At 36.2% G+C, this 22,117-nt stretch overlaps 1 protein-coding gene across 1 annotated transcript in view; it reads left to right on the forward strand.

Annotated features, from left to right (window-relative positions):
* Positions 1 to 93: 93 nt before the first annotated feature.
* Positions 94 to 22,117, forward strand: part of LOC150108618 (vacuolar protein sorting-associated protein 26B-like) — a 184,945-nt gene continuing 162,921 nt past the window's right edge. The window contains exon 1 of the mRNA XM_090416076.1: positions 94 to 248. Within this exon, the coding sequence (XP_090272202.1) occupies positions 246 to 248 (3 nt within the window). The 5' untranslated portion in view covers positions 94 to 245. The remainder of the gene's footprint in view (positions 249 to 22,117) is intronic.

Below are 22,117 nucleotides of genomic sequence, written 5' to 3' on the forward strand. Positions count from 1 at the left end.
TATGTTATATTAGAAAAAAAATGTTGATGTACAGAATTAAAGGTGTTTGCTGAGAGGTCTGTCGTTATAGTTGTGGATGACATGCGGTGGTATCATGTGTGATACGCCTACTTGAATGTCAGTTGTGCTCTGTTTTTCTGTGTACAAAGTGGCATCATTTAATGTTTTTATTCAGTTGTTGTGCTTATTTCATCATTTATTTTTTGTGATTGCGTTAAGAGTTCTTTGAAAATTATTTAGTGACAATGGTGAGAGTTTTTAAAGTTGCTTCTTACTACTTAATTATACAATACGTGCCTGTGTATAAGCTAATTCAGCTGTAATGCTGTGGTTTCTTATTAGTCCACGGTGTGAGTTTTACTTGAATTTAGAAATTAATCCAATTGCTTATACTGTATCGTACAGTTAAATAAGTTGATTGCAAAATTATTATCATTTCGCGATTGCGATTCAATTACTGTGTTACATTTGATTCCTTGTTATCAATTTTGTTGTTAGGACATATTGTAACATTTGCTTTCTTTAATTTGTTATTTTACTATATGCAGTATTATCTTTGAAAATGCGTGGTTCTCTAACGTGCACTCTGCTTGGTCGTTTACATAATTTGGTTTCTTTTTCTGAAATTATTCGAGGTTTCTTAGAATTACTTATGTTTAACGACGTATGATTAATAATTTACGAAGAATAAAGAATATTCGTTATCAGCTTGCTTTGATTTGCCTCGTTTTTAATGTTTTTAGGTGTCTTGCTCAAGACGAGAATATAAAATATTTTAGTAAATGTATGTATTCTCTACTTCAATAGTTGTACATTGAGTTGGTCGCAACGGAGATAGTCGCGTGTACCAACAAACAGCGATTTTTGCACCGTAAAGCAGACAGCATGTGCTGACTTTATTTTTTCCAGTTAGAACGCTAAGCAATCATGTTTTTAGCATACTTGCTATTTCACAGCAAATTTATGTATATTATTATAGCAGCTGAGATAGTATATCCGTTACTTAAAATATACAAATGAGTCTGGTTTGCGTGTGACAACAGACGAATAAGCAAAGGCATTTAATTTGCCAGCTATTAACAGGAAATGTTTCTGCAGCTTTGAACTATATCCCCCCCCCCTCCGTATTTTAAGTTGTACTCAAATAATTAGTATTATTGAGAAATTACTGCCAGTGTGTTTAAGATGTTTACATTAAAATAGGCTTTCACTTATTCCATTTTTCCCCATTAAGGTTGTAGTTGGGGATAGTTATTCGCAGTATAAGACATTATCATTCTGTCACTGTTGTCAGATTCTTCTTCTTTTTTTTTTTTTTTTCGTGGTTTGTAAAATGTTTTGTTTATATATATATATATATAAATCTTTTAAATTTATTTTATTATTTTTTTTCACACTATCTTAATTTTTATTCTTATGCATTTCTTGCTTTTCTTATACTGTATATATATATGTAAAACTTGTTTAATTATGTGCTATGTTTATTCCATTGAATACATATAAGTAAGGATAGCTGTTAACAGTTTCAGTAGATACACTTCTCACTATTTCAGTATGTGCACAGTATTGGTGGATACATTTCACTCACTGCCTATGCTTTTGCATTGATTCATTTTTCTTTTAACTGTAGCACATTCTGGTGTAATGAAACTTCTCACTCTTGCAAGAAATAGTACATAACAAATCAGTTTTTATAAAAAATAAAAATAAAAAGTGTAATTTCAAGAGAAGCATTTATTTTGAGCACATGATATGTATAATATACCAACCTGTTCAAGCAATTAAAGAAAAATGTAATGAGGAACAAAATTAAACTAAATCACAGAGAAAAATATGGTTATATGGCCATACAGCACATCAGTGCTATGCATGGAGGCAGTACTGATATCTTTTTTGAATAGCTGAAAGTTGTCTCTAGAAAAGACAGGGAGTGAGATTGTTCCATAGACCAGGAGTGGATAGATGTAAGTGGAGACAAGTTGGTTTGGAGTTGGAGTGTAAATTGATGTTGACCAGCAGCTGCTCTTGTTCTTATGATTTGGATAGATGTGGGAGAATGATAGTAGCCAGTTCAGCAGAGCATTGTCTGTGCAAGTATCTGTAGAACAGACATAAGGCAGAAATTGAGAGGGTGAAGTAGAGTGGCTCTGGGAGAAAGGGATAATCAATTAACCACATTGCCTTTCACTAGTTAACATTTTTGGTTTTGGGATTTATCAGTTAGCAGCAAGCAGGTAATAGTGCCTTGAATGAAAAACAGAGGATAGTTAAGAGTTGAACAGTTTGGTCTGAATGATAGAAACATTACAAAATTAAGACACTAAGAAGAATCCCTAAAGAATAAATGTAAAAACTGGTGTGATAGCTTACAGATTTAAAGAGGAATTATTAACAAAACATTGTTTGGATGATAAGTTAAGATTACCTTAGAAGATACAAAAGTAACACCTTGCCAAATTAATGATTTGACAGACTTGACAGTAGTTCGAAGAAAATTTTTAATTAGGAAACTAATAAGAAATAAAGAATTGGGCTACCTTTTATATCATGAATACAACTGTATTCTATATGGTACTATCTGATAACAGTGCTTCTGGTGGATTTAAACCTACAGTTTGGGGTGTGGAGAGAAGAAATGGTCATTGATGTATTATTGTTATGTGTAGTGAACTTGTATTAGCTTAAACCAAAACATAATAATGCTACATGATAAAATTTCATGTTGGATGGGATATCACCTGGTTAAACAAGGCCACTGCTTTTGTCAGAGAATCAGAGAAAACAGTCATCTTCTGGAACAAATTCAACAACAGAAAAATGAGTACCATCAGCATAACAAGTTTCAACAACAAAAGTAAAAAAAAACAAAAAACGGCAGAACTAGAGCTGTACTATGTCAATATAAGTGGCATTACCAATAAAAAGAGGGCTAAAACAGGTAAATTTTTTTAATGTTAAGATAAATTAATAAATAATAAATAATAGATTAATCTTAAGATAAATTTTTTATCTTAAGACCCCCCACTCCAATGGAGTCACTTATTGTATAGTCACTTATTTAAGGTCCCTATGTTATACACACAGTTCATCACCGTACCTTAAGTACATTCAGATTCTCTGCAGACACTACGCTCTCAGGCAATGCATTCCAATCATTCGCAACTCTCCATGCAGAAAATCGGCTGCTAGCTTCCTTGCTCACACCCTCCTTATGCAGCTTCCAGGGATGATCTCTTGTTCTCTCATCATTTTATGAAAAATCTCTTCAGTGTTAATCCTATAACATCCCTTTATCAGTGTATACATCTGTATCATTTCATAGCTCTTTCTCCTATCCACTAAAATCAGCAAATTTCATATCTTCATATTCAACATTTCAGAGATCTAAAACTATTTTGGTCATTTGCCTTTGGACCTTTTCCAATATCTCCATATTTTTGAAAATAAGGTGATGAAATCTGTGCATAGTAGTCTATATATAACTTAATCAGTGGCTTTTACAATGGAATTAGAATCATCTTCAAGTCAGTATCCTCCACATTATTGCCAAAATTCTGTTTTCCTCACAATTTTGCAGTGTGTCCTCTAAATTTTACATCCTTATCCATCATCACCCCCATGATCTCTTATTTCATTAACCTTCAATAACATATCCCCACGAGGACCGCCGCCAGATTAGATCGAGCACTGAAAACAATTAAATATCGCCCCTGATGGATTATAAGACAAAAATATAAGAAATCTCCAATTGCTATTTTGTTTTTATTACAAGAAAATATTAATGCAAAATGATTACATAATAATATTAATTAAATGTTTGTTCTATGGGGATATCGCACAATAAAACTGTTTATAAGCTTTTCTAAATTTAAATTACAAGTTATGTCTGCCCCTGTCAATATAATTGCTAGACCAACCAATCTTTCTTGGATCATTGCTGTTGGAAATAATTTTTAATCAGTTTAAGCTTGGGTAAACTTCTTTCCACACTACACTACCAGGAATTGTTAGTGTAGCGACTGTGCATACCGCAATATGGCTGAATGAGCACTCTTATTAAGCCGTACTGTGAGACAGGCTGCCTCTATGCTACATCCTGTTGATGGTACTGATCCCCCACCAAACATGAATTCTACATCCCATCTTTGTGTTCCACATTTTAAAACCTTACATTTTGCAACATTGAACTGGCATCCACACTCCAGTGCCCATTCACTGTCTATTCAAGTCTTAAGTCCACACCATCTGCTTTACTCCTAATAGTTCTTCCAAACTTTGCATTTGCAAACAACTGAAGATCCTCATTCAAATTTTCTTCCATGTTAAATAGCAATGGCCCTAAAACAGATTAGTTCGGGTTTTGTTTTGGCCAGGAAATGTTGAGGGTGGAGGTAACTGTATAGGCAGCTTGGCTTAACTTTCCTCTTCTGGGATATTGCTCTCCCATATGCAACTTGCTGATACCTATTAGATAGCCAATCTAGTGCACTAGTCTAATATCCACTCTAGTTTGACTATCAACTTATGTGGTAATCTATCAAAAGCCTTTGCAAAATCAAGTATACTACTATGTATCCATCTCTCTCTCTTCATGCAGCTGTCACTTTATTGTAATAAGTAATTACTAGAACATGACCTCCCTTTAGCAAATCTGTACTATCCATCAAAGATAATGACTGTTAACTTAATTCTGGATGCTGGTTCTCACTAGCTTCTCAAACACTTTAACCACAACACCTGACACAGATTGGCCTATAATTTGATGTGCGAATTCTGTCACTTCTCTTATGAAGCAGGGCAATCTTCTCTTCCTGCTTCTTTGAAACTTGACTCAATACAATAATCATAATAAACAAATATGCCAAGACAGATGTTGACTCCTGGCACGTTTCTTCAAAATGCGAATTCAAGTCCCACAGCCTTATTAACATTTGTTCAATTTTCCATATATCTTTCTTGCTCACTCAGAGTCAGTCTCTTCATCTTTATCGACTGCTGAGACTCTCTGATGTTGTACTTACAAGGATGAAAGACCTTTTATGAATTGCCCTTTAAATATTTCCACTATATCCTCTGCAACAGCAGATGTTATAATTGCCATCCAACCATAGTTATTCTTTTTTGGTTGGCTACATATCAAAAGAACTTCCTAGGTCTTTATTTTTATTTATTTTGTTTCGTTAACTAACTGCTGCTTATACTGTACTTTTGCTACCCTTACCAGCTGATCCACTCTATTTGCCTTTACTTTGCACTCCTCATGGAAATCGATTTATTACCACTCATCCTATGTTGCCTTCATAATGCCTTCTTTCTCTCTATTGCATGTTTAATCTCTTCATCCATTTCACGCTTACATTAACCTTCTGAACCTTGGAATACGTTTACACATTGTCTGTACTGGATAGTTCCTGAATAACACCCAAGCTGCATTGATCTCTTTTCTACTCATCTCTTCATGCCATGCTATAGCTGTAAGGTATCTCCTGAGCTTCTTTAATTGCCAGTAGAGTCTCATAGTAGCGATTATGAAAAGAGGAATTAAACAGAATTGCAGAGGAATTTCTTATTGAGTGTTCTTGGTAAGATTTTATGTAATCATCTTTGAAAAGTTTAAAAATAACTGTGGAATAGAAGCTTGTAGGAGAAAGCTGGGTTTAGGTCAAATAGTTGAGGAAATTTGTTATATTACCATGAGAAATTATGGGAATAAAACAAATCTGTTTTAGGCTATGTAGAGCTGAAAAACTCATGGCACTAAGAAAAATAATTTTCATAATGTTCCAGTTATATAGTGAGACATTATACAGAACAATATCAGGAGTGGAGGTACAGGAATGTGGTTCGATGTAAGATAAGGATGCAGTCTATTTTCACTATTATAAATTTAGTTTAATCCTTTATCCAAGTGTGAGCAAACAAAGTTTGCGCCTGAAAATATCTTCAGAACTGGGGTAAGGTAGTACAACGCCGGGCAACTTGTAGCAAACGTGGACCAAGCTAACATCACTCCTATCTCAGTATCTCCCATAATGCAAAACGCATCTCCTTGCGGATATGTATAATGTTATGCATTAAAGGAAGGGCCTACCCAGACTACTTTCGACCTTTATTGACAAAAGGTCGACCTCAATAAAGGTCGAAACCAGTCTGGGTAGTGGCCCTTCCCTTAATGCATAACATTATACATATCCGCAAGGAGATGTGTTTTGCATTATGGGAGATACCGAGATAGGAGTGATGTTAGCTTGGTCCACCTTTGCTACGAGTTGCTCTGTGTTGTTACTACCTTACCCCAGTCCTGAAGATATTTTCAGGTGCAACCCAAGTAATCACACTTGGATAAAGGATTAAACTAAATTTATTATAGTCTAACCAAGTGAAAAATAAACTTTCAATATTTTCACTATTCATTGTTTATATGGATTATGTCATGAAGGAATGTGGCATCAAACTGATGTCAAAATTGGAGATGTCCATCTTATTTCTTTATTTTATGCAGATGTTATATTCTTAAACAAATTCAGTGCAAGTCTTCAGGATTCTTTGATTTTCAAACATGAAAAATCACTGCAGACTCTCAGGCAGTGCATTCCAATCATTTACAACTCTCCATGCAAAAGACCTGTTTCTTACTCCCTTGCTCACACCCTCCTTATACAGCTTCTAGAGATGACCTCTTGTTCTCCCCAAATCTCCCACTATGTTATGAAAAACCTCTTCAGTGTTAATCCTATAACAGCCACTTACCAACTTGTACATCTATCATATCATCCCTCTTTCTCCTATCCACTAGACTCTGTAAATTGCATCATCTCAACCTTTCTTCATGTTCAACATTCTAGAGATAAGAAACTATTTTGGTCGGTCATCTCTGGACCCTCCTAACATCTCTTCATCCTTTTGAAAACCAGCTGAACAAATCTGCATAGCAGTCTATATGTGGTCTAATGCCACATTCAGTGCAACCAGAATCCATTTACTTCTAAAAGCCAGTGTCCTCTGCATTATTGTCAGAATTGATTATGCTGTCCTCACAATTTTGGCAATGTGTCCTCTAAATTTTAAATCCTTATCCACCATTACCCCAAGATATCTTGTTTCCTCTGCCTCCAACCATATATCCTCATTAAGAGTAAATTCTACATCCCATCTTTGTTTTCCAAATTTTAAAATCTTACCATTTTGCTACATAATGGCAAATTAAATATTGGAATAAGCAAGATAAGTAAAGCTGGTGTGTGTGTGTGGGGGGGATCAGCTGAATCAATTTATATGAAGGAAGAGAGAAATTAGCCAAAACACTATAGTTTGGAAGACTGTGTTTAAACTAATTTTAACCTTATGGATTTGAGAGCTGGGTTAGAAATATTATTATTAGATACCTGTGTTAGTATATGGATATCTCTATGGAGTTTGCATGCTCATCATAGGAGACTCACACTAACCATTATTTACATAATATCTATCATACCTCTTAAACTTGTTGTTAGAGCACTCAAAACTACCTCTGGTAATCTATTCCAGTCATTCACTACTTTCCAAGCAAAAAAAAAAAAAATGTAATCTGCACATAATTATACTCTTACCAAAATATCTAGGAGTGACCTCTAGTTTTCTCTCTATATTCATCAAATATTAAATTCTTGTATTAATCTTAAGTTTTAAAGAAATTTATCATGAATCAAGCTACTTGTTGCAGCAATTCTACTCTAGATGCATTGTCTCACCTTACTCATTCCTGCTACAATTCTCATAGTACTCTTGAGCAATTCATCTATGTAGTCACTCTAAGAAAATTTTCACTTCCTTATATAATTTATGGTGAGCCGTAGTAAGTTTTTTTTTGCTTAGAAAAGTATTAAGACCAGACCCACCTGGAGTTGACTCTTCTTGGGAGGTCTAGACTGCCAGTCACAAAGCTGATCAAACTCTGCTTTAAACTCATTCTGCATCTGCAGTCTCCAATCACCATGCAAAGAACCTGCTCCTTATTCCCTTGTTCATACTCTCCTTATGCAGTTTCCAGGATAGCTTCTTGTTTTCTCCTTTTTTTCCATCTGTGAAAAATCTCTTCTACTTTAACCTTGTAACAGCCCATACTAACTTACGAATCATTCATCTCTCCTCTCTCCTATTCATGCAGCTTTGAAAATTGCATTTTCTTTCTCTCTCTGTATCTTCATATATCACATTCCAAAGACCAGATACTGTTGTCAATCTTCTCTGGACCCTTTCCAGTACATTCCCTTTGCCATGAAAACTTGGCAACAAAGTGTGTGTGCATAAGAATCCATATGAGACCTGATTAAGGCCTTACATAATGGAACCATTATTTATCTATTTCTTCCTGTCAAGATCCTCTGCATTGTTGTCATAATCATGTGAGAACTTCACAACTTGTTCATTATAACTTCATAACTTGTTCATTGTGATCTGTAAACTTCAGGTTCCTGTCCACCACCACTCTTTCAAAATTTCCCACCAGGTGTATATTTTGTATCTCATCCTGGCTTGCCAAATTTCAGAACCTTGCATCATAAACTGGCAGTTCCACTCGCATAATTGATTTAAATCCTCTAAGGCCACATTTGCTTTGACTCCTCGTTGCTCTCACCAAGTTTTCACCATCTGCAAAAAATAAATTATGAAATGAAATCTGAAATTATTTTTGTTTTAGTCTTTTACCTAAGCATAAACAAATAAAAAAATCTTTATGTCGAGTGCTTTCACAACTAGGCTAATTCTATGTAGAGAAATCTGGTTATATACAAAAATTGCCTCAGTATCCCAAAAGGGGAGAACAGTTATGTACATTATGAAGAAATCATATTTTCCACATAGCAATACGATACATCTATATTATTAAAATATTCTGGATGAAAGTCAAGAGCTTCTATATAGATGTAGCCTAGTCATGAATATACTTCATATGCAATATGTTTTCTAAAGTATAAGTATTACAGTAACCTCCATCTAGTCAATAGTGTCATCATGGATGAACTACTCGACCAGCAACATGTCTATTACATTGAACTCTGAAATTATTTACACTCACTCCATTCACAATTCACTCCAGCAGTGTATTCCACTTACCAACAACTCTTGACATAAAAAAATCTACTGACACCCTTCTTCACATTATTATTATTATTAAGAGACTCCTCCAGGGAAGCCACATACTACACACACCAGCTATCATACTTATTCTTAAATTCATTCACACTACATGCACTCACAACATCCAAAGGCAATCCATTCCAATCACGCACCACCCTCTGAGAGAAAAATCTAGCCCTCACCCCTTTCTTAGTGGCCTTCATTCTCAGCTTCCAAGGATGCCCTCTCGTCCTTTCCCCACCCTCCATAAATTGAAAAATTCCATCAGTTGAAATCCTGGATGACCCTTTCAGAAGTTTGTAAGTCTCAATCATATCACCCTCTCTTTTTTTTTTTTTTTCCTGTTTGCTAGTATCTGGAGACTACAAATTCTGTCTATCTTCATAATCGGTATTCCACAATCCTGATATCATTTTTAACAAACTCCTTTGTTGTCTCTCCAGTATATCAGAATCGCAACGGAAACCAGGAGACCAGATCTGCACACAATGGTCCAAGTAAAGAGACAAAACGACATCCTTATATTTAGATGTGAATGTTCATTTCAGCATTGCAATTATCTTTTGAGTTGTATTTGCAATCTTTGCCACATGGCCCCTGAACTTCAACTTCCTATCTACTAACACTCCAAGATCCCTAGCCTCATCAGTTTCTTCTAGCATAATCCCACCAATATAAAACGACATTGGATATCTAATCATGCCGAAGTATTGATATTGAACTGACACCCATTTCTCCCTTACCCATAATTCCAGCCTATTCAAATCATTTTGCAAGTACTGCATATCAGCAGCATTCCTGATTACCCTATCTATCTTTGCATCATCAGCAAATAGCTATATGTTCCCAATATCATTAATGTACAGATTGAATAACAGTGGATCAAGCATTGATTCTTGTGGTACACCACTTGTTACCTTAAATCTTGCAGACTCACGTCCCCCAGTATACCACTTTTTTGATATCTGTCTGTCAACCATCCACTTATCCATGATAATATTCTATAACCCAGACCCATTTTCTCCAATTTATGCAGCAGTCTACCATGCTGTAATCTGTTAAAAGCCTTAGCAAAATCCAAAAGTATCATGGTGTATCCATTCCCCTTATCTAGTTCAGTTGTAACTGTTAAAGAATGTGAGCAAGTTGCTAAAACATGACCTTCCCTTAGTAAACCCATGTTGTTTATTGCAAAGTAGATTCACTACCAACCCATTTCTGAATGAGAGCCCTAGCAATTATTCCAAAATCTTCACCACTACTCCTGAGATACTAATTTGTTGATAACTGGATACATCGGTCTTTACACCACCCTTGTGCAATGCAATTACCATATATTCCTGCGGAATCGTCTCTGTTCTGAGACTCATATTAAACAGCCTGGTCAAAGGAATAGTGCATTGAGCTGAACACTCTTTTAGCACGTGTTGATGTTTCCATCAATCCCTATTGCTGAATGCTTATTCAGTTTGTGCAACAGCTCTCATTCTCATACAACTGTGTTTCTTCATCCAGTGAAGAGGTAGCAGTGTGCTCAATGTTGGTTGCACCAGCTTGATAGCTTTTAACAAAATGGGCACTCATTAGCCGAACAACCTCTTCTGCATCTGTAACCCGAATGCCATCCGAATTTAGAAGTTATCCTTTTATATTTATTCTTTCTTTTACTTGCAGCATATCAAATAGAATTCTTGTGGGTTGTCTTTAGCATGCAGAGCCAGTTTCTTTTCATGACGTTCGTTATGAACGTTATAAGCAGCAGACTAGAACTTTCATAAAGGACATCATCCTTATGTACACAGTATTCCTTCCACATTGTCCTTTTCTTATGAATCTCTTGCTTAATAAGATTACACATCCATTTGATGCTTACCCTATTTATTCTTTGAACTCTTGGGATACATTCTGATATTGCATCATTTAAGTATTGTTTAAATGCTTCCCATGCACTGTCGATATTCCCTGATATTCTTTCCATCCAGCAACTGATACATTCCACTGAACTCAGTATAACTCCTCAGTTGTTCATAATTTCCTGCTTTTTAGTTCAGCATGTAACCTTTTCTGAGTGGAACATTGATAAACTTAGTCACTTCCCAAGTGAGTACTGCATGATCACTGTCACCAATCAGAGGCAGAATAGTTAAGTCTTTAACTGAAATGCCCTCTGATACTATAATCAAATCTAACACTCTTTGAACTAGAGTTCTTTCTGTCATGTGCTGCTTTAGGAAGTTGTCCCGGAACAGCTCAATAAATGCATTTTCATTCTTCTCATGAAATTCTACTGCTACCCAATCAATATTTGGATGATTAAAGTCTCCCATTATGATTACTCTTTTCGCACTCATCTTTTCTATTTGGTGATGCATTTCTTCATCACTAGCAACTGATCCACCAGGTCTGTAACAGCACTGCGCTATATAATTTGTCTTGTTAGATTCCACATCACACAAGATGGTTTCCAACTCACTGCCACATGAAATATTCTCAGTAGTAGTACTACAATCATAGGTCTCAACTCTAACTGGATTCAAGTCATCCAATATCATTGGCAGCATGCCTCCTCCTCTCTTCTTCTTTTTAGGCATTTTGTGTCTACTGCTGAATGAAGGAAGGCCTCCTCCAGTTCTTTCCACCTTTTTCTGTTGGTAATGGTTGACCAATTTTCCCCAACAATTCACCACTCCACCTTCTGTTAGAACGTCCTTGGCCTTGTTTCCCTTCTTTAGGAATCCGGTTCATTAGTATGGTAGTCCATTGCTCATCTTCTCTTCTGGATAGATGTCTGGCCCATTTCCATTTTAGTCGTTTGTGGTGAAGAATGATGTCAGCACACGGCTGGCTTCTTATCCAGGTGTTTCGCTTCTTATTTTTTAATGTGATGCCTAACATCAACCTCTCCATTTTTCTTTGAGTTGTTAATTTATTTGCCAATGCTTTTGTTAGCAACCAAGTTTCACAACCATATGAGATGGCTGGAAGTATACACTATATAGTATACATCTATATGGTATACATCTATCCTTCCTAAAAATACTATACCCTTCACACTCGATACCAGTTAGTAGGTCTGATTCCGATAGCCAAGTCTCACTAATACCTACAATCTGAGGTCGCAACATATTGGCTAAGGTAACAAACTCTACCGTTTTGTTTTCAAAACTCCTAGCATTCGTGTACAGACATAATAATCTATTTTGTATAATCTTGTCTGCAGTCTCCCTGACACAGTTGGATAACTTACAGATCTCTCTCCTTCTCTAATGCCTTATACATGTAGACATCGTTGCACACATTTCATGGGTCCGAACCAGACGAACATAAAACTGAAATCGTTCTCTCTTTATCAACATTTCCATGACAAAGCCCATTCCCATCATTAACACAGTTATATAACATTGTCACTCTTTATAATCTCATTCACACCATTACTTCCTGTATAATTTAGTTTCCCTGTCTCTCTGTGTTAGGTCTCATACCATTGTTAGTTTTTCTAGACTCTTGATACTAAATGCATTCAGATGTAGGCCCATCCCTCTTATACAAATCTAATCTTCCTTCAAACTCACTCCACACATCCAAAACCTCTCATGCATTCCTTCTACACAGCATATGCATCAAATTGTTTGCCATCATAGCCCTTCTTCTTAATTCATTTTTATGATAGTGAGGTAAAATACCGAAGATTTTCACTTTCTCACTCTTCACTCTCACCTCTTCCAACAATCCTTTCATGTCCTCTCTCATACTGAACTCATTGCCAGTTAAGTTGTTAGTACCTACTACAATTTTGTTTATTTTTCTTTTCTGTTTTTGAATTGCTTCCTTTATATTCTTAATTTTTGCTCCAAGAAAACTCAGTGTACAACTCGAAGTTGCACATCTTTGTATAACCTCCAGGGATGGCCTCTCATTCTTCCCATCTTAATTCCCATCTTTCTTTCATGTTAAACTCACAGGTCTGTCGCAGCCAAATAACGTGGCTTCTTATAAACCTGCTTACTTTACTAGCAGCAATGAGCAGTATCATTAACTTCAACATTCTATCAAAAACATAAATAAATAAATTTTTTCATCCAAAGTATTTTAACATGATTATCCATCAATCTGCTGCTTAGTTGAAAAATACAACTTCTTGCATTGATTTAGTTCTACATGTCTAGTTCAAAACTGATCTGGATTGTTATCTTCCACATAATGCATGGCAATAAACATTTGAAGGGGGGGGGGAGTGATTTGCTATGTATTATGGGATACTGAGAAAATTTGATATGAAGTCAACAATCTCTATATGCACTCAATTTTCTAAATTAAGGAACAAAAGAAAAATTGCAATAATTCCAACTGTAGGATGAATTTTTATGTAATTTGATGAAAACCCTGTGGCAGATTACCTAATAGGCACACTAGGCACGTGCCTAGGGCTTCGTCGTCTCGAGGGACCGCAAAAATTACATGGCAAAAAGATAATATGCCTCTAAAAAAACATAGAGACAATCTTAAAAATTTTTTTGACTTTACCAATAAACAGTGCTAGTGGCGAACATTCTTTTTCGGTCTTAAAAAGAATAAAAAATTATATAAGAAATAGTTTAGTGCAAACTCGTTTAAATGATTTATCTATAAACATTATAGAAAATGATATAGTTAATGTTAAATTATGATAACGTTATCGATCAATTTGCAGAATTTAAAAGCACGAAAGGTAACATTGTAAATTGTAATACTAACTAGACAAATTAATTAATTATAAAAACAAATTGTTATTATTTAAGGATTTTGTCTTTGATATAAAAAAAGACTTTTACATAAAGGGCCTTATAACAAAATTGCACCTAGGACCTCAAAGGAACATAATCGGCTACTGTGAAAAACAGTATGGGAGATGTGAAAGAAACGCACACAAAAATTGCAAACAACTTAATTCAGTAACAAATGAGTATGTGAAGACATTTGCCAAAAACAAGAGATCAAAATGGGATTGTTAAAGTGCTTCAATAAGGAATGTGGTCACAGCAATAGGGCTCACAACTGTTTATAATGGTGTTCAGGAACTCATTTGGTAATAACCATTATTCATTCAAAGGTTTTCCTAAATCAGTCAAGGTTTACAGAATTGATAGGCAACAACATGTTTACCAACATTTCTACCTACACATCCATGGATGGCCAGTCCACATATATGGTAGTCTTTTCTTGAAGATATTGGTCCACGAACTTTGCTTGATAAGGAACATTATGTTGTAGGATAAATGTCTCCCATATCCCACCCACAATGGATGAATATAGGGATCTCGGACCTCATAAGCTGCTCTCACTTTCTTATATATATATATATATATATATATATGGGAATAAATTTTTAAGTCTGGGTAGTGACCCCACCCATAATGCATTGCAGTATACATCTTCTAGTGAGATGTGCTTTACATTATGGGAAAATACTAAGAATAGTGATCAAAGCTTTAACCACCTTTACAATGAGTTGCCCTGGTGTTGTACCATCTTTAGACTTGAACTTTGTTTCAGGCGCAAACTTAATTGTTTGCATACTTGGGATTAGGAGCTAAAATAACCAAGCATATAAAATTGCTTGGTTATCCTAATATATATATATATATATATAGGAAAGTGAGAGTAGCTTATGAGGTCCTATATATATATATATATATATATATATAGGAAAGTGAGAGTAGCTTATGAGGTCCTATATATAGGAAAGGATCTGAGAGGAACAGTTCATTTGTTTGCGGATGATGCAAAGTTGGGTAGGGCAATAGTGAATGCGGATGATGTCAAAATTTTGCAAGATAATTTAGACAGATTGGAGGTCTGGGCCTTAGAGAATGGATGTCAATTTAATGTGGCAAAATATAAAGTTATGCATTTTGAGTTGAAAAGATTAGCAGCAGTTTACTCCATTGGTGGAACTGTACTTTTCCCAAGTAAGCAAACAGACAAGTCAGTCAAGTTTGCACCTGCAAGTGTTGCAAGTCTAGCTGACCCTAGGTTTAAAATAGCTTGGCATCTTTAACATATATTATACCCAAGGTAAAAAACTCTCTACACACACACACACACACACACACACACACACACACATGAGAGTGGTCTGAAAAGTTCTTGGCCTAACAATGAAAAAACAAATTTATAATTTCAAAATTGTTTTTATTTTTCAACATAATCTCCCTTAAGACTAATACATTTATTCCAGCGCCGTTATCCCATTCCTGTAGTGGGACGGGATAATGTCATTATCCCGTCTGAGCAGTAAGGAAGAATTTTAATTTTGGGAACAGTAAGAAGTCAGAGGGAGCTAAATCTGGGTAATAAGGTGGATGTTCCAACAATTCATAGTGCAAATTTAGATCCCTTAATTTTCCCATTGCCAAAAACAGTTTTGTGGGCAGGTGCATTGCTCTGATGAAAGATGAATTTTTTCATCATCTGGTTAAAATATAGGAATAATATTTCCCAGTTATTGTTTTATCCTTTTCGAGATGATTAATAAACAGAATGCCTTTAGCATCCCAAAACGTGACCTTTCCTGCTGATGGAACTGACTTTGTCTTCTTTGACACTGAACAATCGGCTTCTGTCCACTGTTTGGATTCTGGTGTGTTATGATGAATCCAGGTCTTATCCATAGTAATAAATCGACTCACAAAATCAGTTTTATTCTTGTTAAAATGCTCCAATCGCTGTTCAGAGATTTTCATGCGAGTGTGTTTTTGATCTGCTGTGATCAAGCGTGGTACCCATCTTTTGCAAAGCTTTTTCATATGCAAAATATATCCTACACATTATTTTGAAATGCCTATAGTCTCAGCAATTTCATGCACTTTGACTCACGGGTCATCCAATACCATATCATGCACTTGATCAATGATTTCTGGTGTTGTTACACATTTTGGACGTCCTTCACATGGATCATCTTCAAGGCAGGTACAGCCACGTTTAAACTCAACAACCCATTTCTTAATTGTTGAAAATGAAGCAGAAGCGTGCCCATATGAACTTCAAATAAATTTCTTTCGCTGTTAAACCTTCTTTTACAAAGAATTTTATAACTGCATGATACCCAATTTTATCCATTTCAATGGATGCAGACAACACTTTTGCTTCAGACAGCTGTATAAAAAACGTACTTGACAGAATGACTTGCAATTTCACATGGATGCTTATGACAGATGTTACCAACTTAGAAAAAAAAAATCTTGCTGACAGTATTGGCATCTATGGTCGAGAACTTTTCAGACCACCCTCGGGTATATATAAATGAGTTACTTTGTCACCCCTTGATGCTATTCACAACTTTGAGAATATTATTATTAGCGTATGATGTACAGATCAGGATATTATATACATATTACATAAAACCAGTTCCATAAAAACAATTTTTAAAAATCATATTAAAAGGGGTACAATAGGCTGAAATGATTAAACATTAAAAATTAAGAGTCAGGAATCAGAGCTTAATCCTTAAATCCCAGATCCACTCCAGGGATTCTGGGGTCAGTTTAAAAAAGTCCTCTTTAGTGCCTGCGAATGAGTAGATGGGCACCTAAGTACAATGTGATTGATAGTCTGGATCCCACTTCTGCATTCACAGTTTGAAGTATTGCACCAGTTCCATTTATGCAAGAGATGCTTACATGTCCTGTTCTGATCCGATTTCAAGTGGTCCATACATGTCTAGGGAGATCGAAGTCCTCCAAACGAGATGTTGAATTTGAAATGGGAATTTGAAGATTAGAGGTATGTTGATGCCAATATTCTCCCCATGACGTGCATAGTTTGAAGTTCTTGTTGTTCATTTGTATTGCACTCCTCCAGGCAGGGCGTCTGGATTTCAATCTTTGTGAGGTATGTGTCTTTGGTGGATAGGCAAGGAACTGTTTCCAATTAATTTTGTCCATAATTTGCTTAAGGCTTGGGTTCTGCAGAGTGAGGGAGGGGCTATATTACTGAGAGTTGGGAGCCAGTAGCCAGGAGTAGATCTTAGAGCACCAGAGATTATCTTCATAGTTTGATTCAGCTGGACATTGACTAAAGAAGCGTGTGTGCTGTTCAGCTACACAGGAGCTCCGTACTCTGCTGTAGAATAGACCAAAGGCAGTGCGGTAGTATGCAGTTTGTTGGCATCAGCACCCCAAGAAGTACCAGCAAGTTTATGCATTATATTATTATGAGTCTTTAATTTTCCAGCAATATTTCTAGATGATAGTTAAATGTCAAACTTCTGTCTAGGGTAACTCTTAAGTATTTTGGATGATTATTATATTTCGCCAGGTTATTTGTGAAGTAAACTTTTGTGATATGGTTGGCCTGGATATTACTTAAATGAAAGGATGCAACTTCAGTTTTGTTCAGGTTAGGTTGTATTTGCCATAACTGAGAACATCTTCAGTTAAGATATTCTCAGCTTTTTGGAATGTAGAATGTTGAGTTGCAATGGCAATGTTGTCAGCATACATGAATCTCCGTGATGTTGTCACTGGGATATCACTAATATATAAGTTAAAAAGCAATGGGGCGAGAACTGACCTCTGAGGTAGGCCATTTTTAATCTTAAAGAATTTACTTTTGGATTCATTGAGAGATATTTGTATCAGTCTGTCTGCTAGCATTTGATTAATTAGGTTGGCTAGTTTTGGTGATGGGATAGTCTCTAAGAATTTTAAAATAAGACCCTCTCTCCACACTGTATCATAGGCAGCAGAGCGGTCCACAAATACTGCTATTGTTTTCAAGTTTTTCAAAACCGTTCTCTATGAAGGTTGTCAAGGCCAGTACTTGATCACAACAACTTCTGTCAGGTTTGAAGCCAGCCTGTTCCTGAGGAGTTCTATTATGTATGCTTGAAGAAATTCTGTTGTATATCATACTCTGAGAATAGTAAACTATTCATTGTATTCATTTGACAAACCATGCAGTTTCCAGATGTCTCAGGCTTCAAGATCATCCTCAACTAGTGCCTTTAAACATTCATGTTCATATCATCCTTCAGTGGGATGAGGAAAATCTGGTCACTTTCAATGACACCAAAATGCAGTCTTGCATTTTCTCTCACAAAAGGGATCTTGACACATCCATCCTTACTCTTAGTAATACAGAAATCACAAGACAGGATCAGATCTCTCTCTGCTTGCACTAAAATTTATCTCCAGCCTCTCCTGGCATGGGTTGATGTAATTGTGAGAGGGGGTTTTCACACTTCACACCAGTTGACGAAAGTGATCACGAAGTAATCACCTGTGTTGTGGCTAGTCATATGCAGACTTTTGTGAGGAAATGATATATGTGGAATTATAAGGCTGGTGATTATGACAAGCTTAGTAGACAGCTTAGAGCTATAACATGGAAGAAAGAGTTGAATGGTAAGGAAATAAATGCTGCATGGGAACTGAGAAAGAAATACATAACATCAATATGTGAATGAGTCAATATGTAAAATCAATATGTAAAATGGATGAATGTGGAGCTTCAGCATGAAATGTGGAAAAAGAAAGTACTTTGGAGGAAGTACAAGATGAATAATGGTAATAATTAGTTACATGAAGAGTATAAAGAACAAGCCAGGAGAGCTACTCAGTAAGGAAAACAAAAGTATGGTATGAGCAGGAATTGGCAAATCAAGCAAAGAAAAACTAGTTTTTTAGCTATGTGGTAAGTAGAAGGAAGAATGATCATGGTATGATGAAGTTAATGGATGAAAGTGGTAGAATGTTAACTGCTGCAGAAGACATTGTTGGGGTATTCTATGATCAATTTATAAGGGTGTTTCATCCTGATCAGGTTGGAATCCTATCACATTATTGACATCAAGTTTATTTTTTTCCTCAAATATCTCCTGCTCACTCATAATTAACCCTCCTCTCCTAAGTATAGAAGACATAGGAGAGGAGGGTTAATTGTGAGTGAGCAGGAGGTATTTGAGGAAAAAAATAAACTTGATGTCAATAATGCGATAGGATTTGATGACATTACCATACATCTTAAGGGAATGTTCCAGGGAATTGGCAGTAGTATTGGCATGCCTATTTAATAAAAGTCATGCAACAACATAGGTTCTAAGGGAGTGGAAGGAGGATAAAATTGTTCCACTGCATAAAGGTGGTGATAAGGCTGTAGCATTAAATTATAGGCTGGTCTGTATATATCTAGAGTTGCAGTAAAGGAAGTGGAGAGATTGGTGAGAGGTAGGATACAGAAGTGTGTTTAACAGCAGTATTCTCTGTGGTTATCAGCATGGGTTTGTTAAGGGGGAGAGAATGTTTCACTAATTTATGTACTATAACAAGGTGACAAATACCTTGGACATGGGAGATGCATATACAGTTGAGTACTTAGATTTTGCTAAGGCTTTTGATAGACTGCCACATGAGAAGCTCTTAAATAAATTGAAACAGATGGGATTGGATAACAGACTTCTGAGTTTGATCAGTGACTGGCTGTCAGATAGCTATCAGTAAGTTGTATATCGGGGTGTGGTATCCTGAAAGAGAAAAGTCAGTAGTGGTGTGCTGCAGGGGTCAGTTTTGGTGCCATTTTTATTCAGTTTGCATGTTAATGATATTGGGATGGGTTTAACTAGTGATATGTAGCTTTTTGCAGATGATGCAAAACTTGGGAGAGCAAAGCAGAGTCAAGCAGATGTTATGGCCTTACAAGAGGACTTGAATAGATTGCGTGAATGGGCAGGTAAGTGGAACTGTCAGTTGAATGTTGCAAAGTGTAAGGTTTTGAGATTGGTAAGCAATGATGGAATGCAAAGTAAAAAATTGGTGGGGAAATTTTAAAGGAAGTAGAGGAGATGAGAGATCTAGGAGTGGTGGTGGACATCAAGCTGAAATTCAGGGGCTGCATTACAGAAGTTAAAGACATCACATTGGATAATGGCAATGATGCAGAGAACCTTGACATGCAGAAACAGAGATACCATTGTATTAGACCTTGATGAGGCCTCATGAATTATTGTGCACAAATTTAGTCACTGGGTTTTCATGGTGACAAGGATATGTTGGAAAAGGTCCAGAGAAGATTTACAAAGGTGGTCAGTGGTCTTTTGAATGTGGAGTATGAGGACAGTTGAGAGAATGTAAGTTTCAGTGGCTCATGAATAGGAGGAGGGGGGGGGATATGATTGAGACGTATATGCTAGCCAGGAGATATCAGGTTGACATAGAACAGATTTTTCGTAGAATGGGAGAGTTGGGTAGAATAAGAGGCTATTGCTGGAAACTGTATAAGGAGGGTGTGAGCAGAGGAGTAGGGTCTTTGCATGGAGAGTGGTTGGTGAGTGGAATACATTGTCTGAGTGTGCTGTGGGTGTAGACACATTGAATCAGTTCAAAGCACTGTTGGATGAGCATTGTGTGCAATGATGTGTACCTCCCACGATGAGTCTCCAACTTCATGGAGGTCAGATAATAATAATAAACACATAACATCAATCACTTAGCATCTAAAAAGCTAGGCATTGTCTTCCACCCATGATACTATTTTCATCTACCAAGCCACTAATCCTACAGATTCATAATCCACCCATCCTTAGAATATTGTTCACATGTTTGGGGTAGTTCACTTAAAATCTTAAAAATTCTTGATGCAGTCTAGAGACTTGGTTCACATGATCTCTTCCTGACTCACTTCATTCTAACAGATGCAGTGTTTCAGTGTAAAAAAAAAAAAAAAAAAAAAAAAAAAAAAAAAAAAATGACTGCAAGGTCACTTCTACACTGAACAGACAACCATTGTGCACCTGTTAAGACACAAGCAGCAGTTTCTGCCCAGCTGTCATTTTCATTGCAACTGCAGACATGCTGAACTTGCTTCTCCTCTTTCACTTTTATTCCATCTACCTCTTGAACAGCACTCTTTGAAGTATTCTCAAACAACCACCTATAGTTGAAGAAAAATGTCAGACTTCTTTGTCAATCCTCACCAATAGTTTCTTCTACCTCTTGTGTTTAGGCATCAATAAAAGAATAGGAGAAAAAAAAATTTCCATTCCTGTCTGCTTGATCATTGTAAGGAGTGAGAAGTAAGCCAATGCCAATTTGAGTTATGGACATTGAGGTCCCGTAGGAGCATCTCATTATTTTGGTAGTTGGACTGTAGAAAATTTTAGAGAAACTTTAGAGATGGGTATGCGAAGAGACTAGAGTGGTTATCTGAATTTTAATGAACAGTATGAGTTGATAGGGAAATTGAGCTGAAGCAAATCAAACATGGGGAGGGGGAATTCAGGGATTTACATTCTGACATACCATAAGTACACCCTTGTGGAGGAATTGTGCAAGGTGTAGTTTGATTGTTTGAGTAGACAGGTAGCTGTACAGGTTGCCAGTTAAGGTTCCATCAAAAATGCCTTGTTTTGATGACTGTAAGGTTGTACTGTATATAGTTTAAAGTTGCTGTTCTGCCAAAGATTGGATTGGATAGGATGATTTTTTGAGGTGTGATCTGCAGTATAACCACATATAAGCAAGTTCTCCATTTTTGGGAAGGAGAGTTTAATAAGGAATAGGGATATGCATTGTACAGATGCACTGCCCACACAGACAGAACCTTATCATGCATGGTCTTGACAGTTCTTTTGCATACCACCATACTTTGACTCCCTCCAGGCAGAGTAAGTGACAGCAAGATTTCACTAGTTGATTGGGAACCTTTTGGATTGATTACTGTCAGGTTCAGCCCTGTGTATCAGCTGGTTTGAGGAACTATTTATTGCTGTAAGGAAACAAAATGATTTGTTTCTCTACAATATGGTTGGTATATAATCCTTGAAGGGTGTTATCCACTTCATAAGAGAAGGGGAGAGGTGGAACTTACTAGAAAAAAATTGAAAATACAGTTGGTTACATGACATTCAAGTATATAGAACTGTGATACACCAGTAGTGGATCAGAGTTCCATACTTCTGACATTGTTCCTTTCTTTTAAGCTTACACGGTGATCCAATTACATTTTTGAAAATTATGGAGAC

Source organism: Typopeltis vanoorti, chromosome 3, assembly GCF_054136105.1.
Source record: "Typopeltis vanoorti isolate ZY-2024b chromosome 3, IOZ_Tvanoo_1.0, whole genome shotgun sequence".
Taxonomy (NCBI): Eukaryota; Metazoa; Arthropoda; class Arachnida; order Uropygi; family Thelyphonidae; genus Typopeltis; species Typopeltis vanoorti.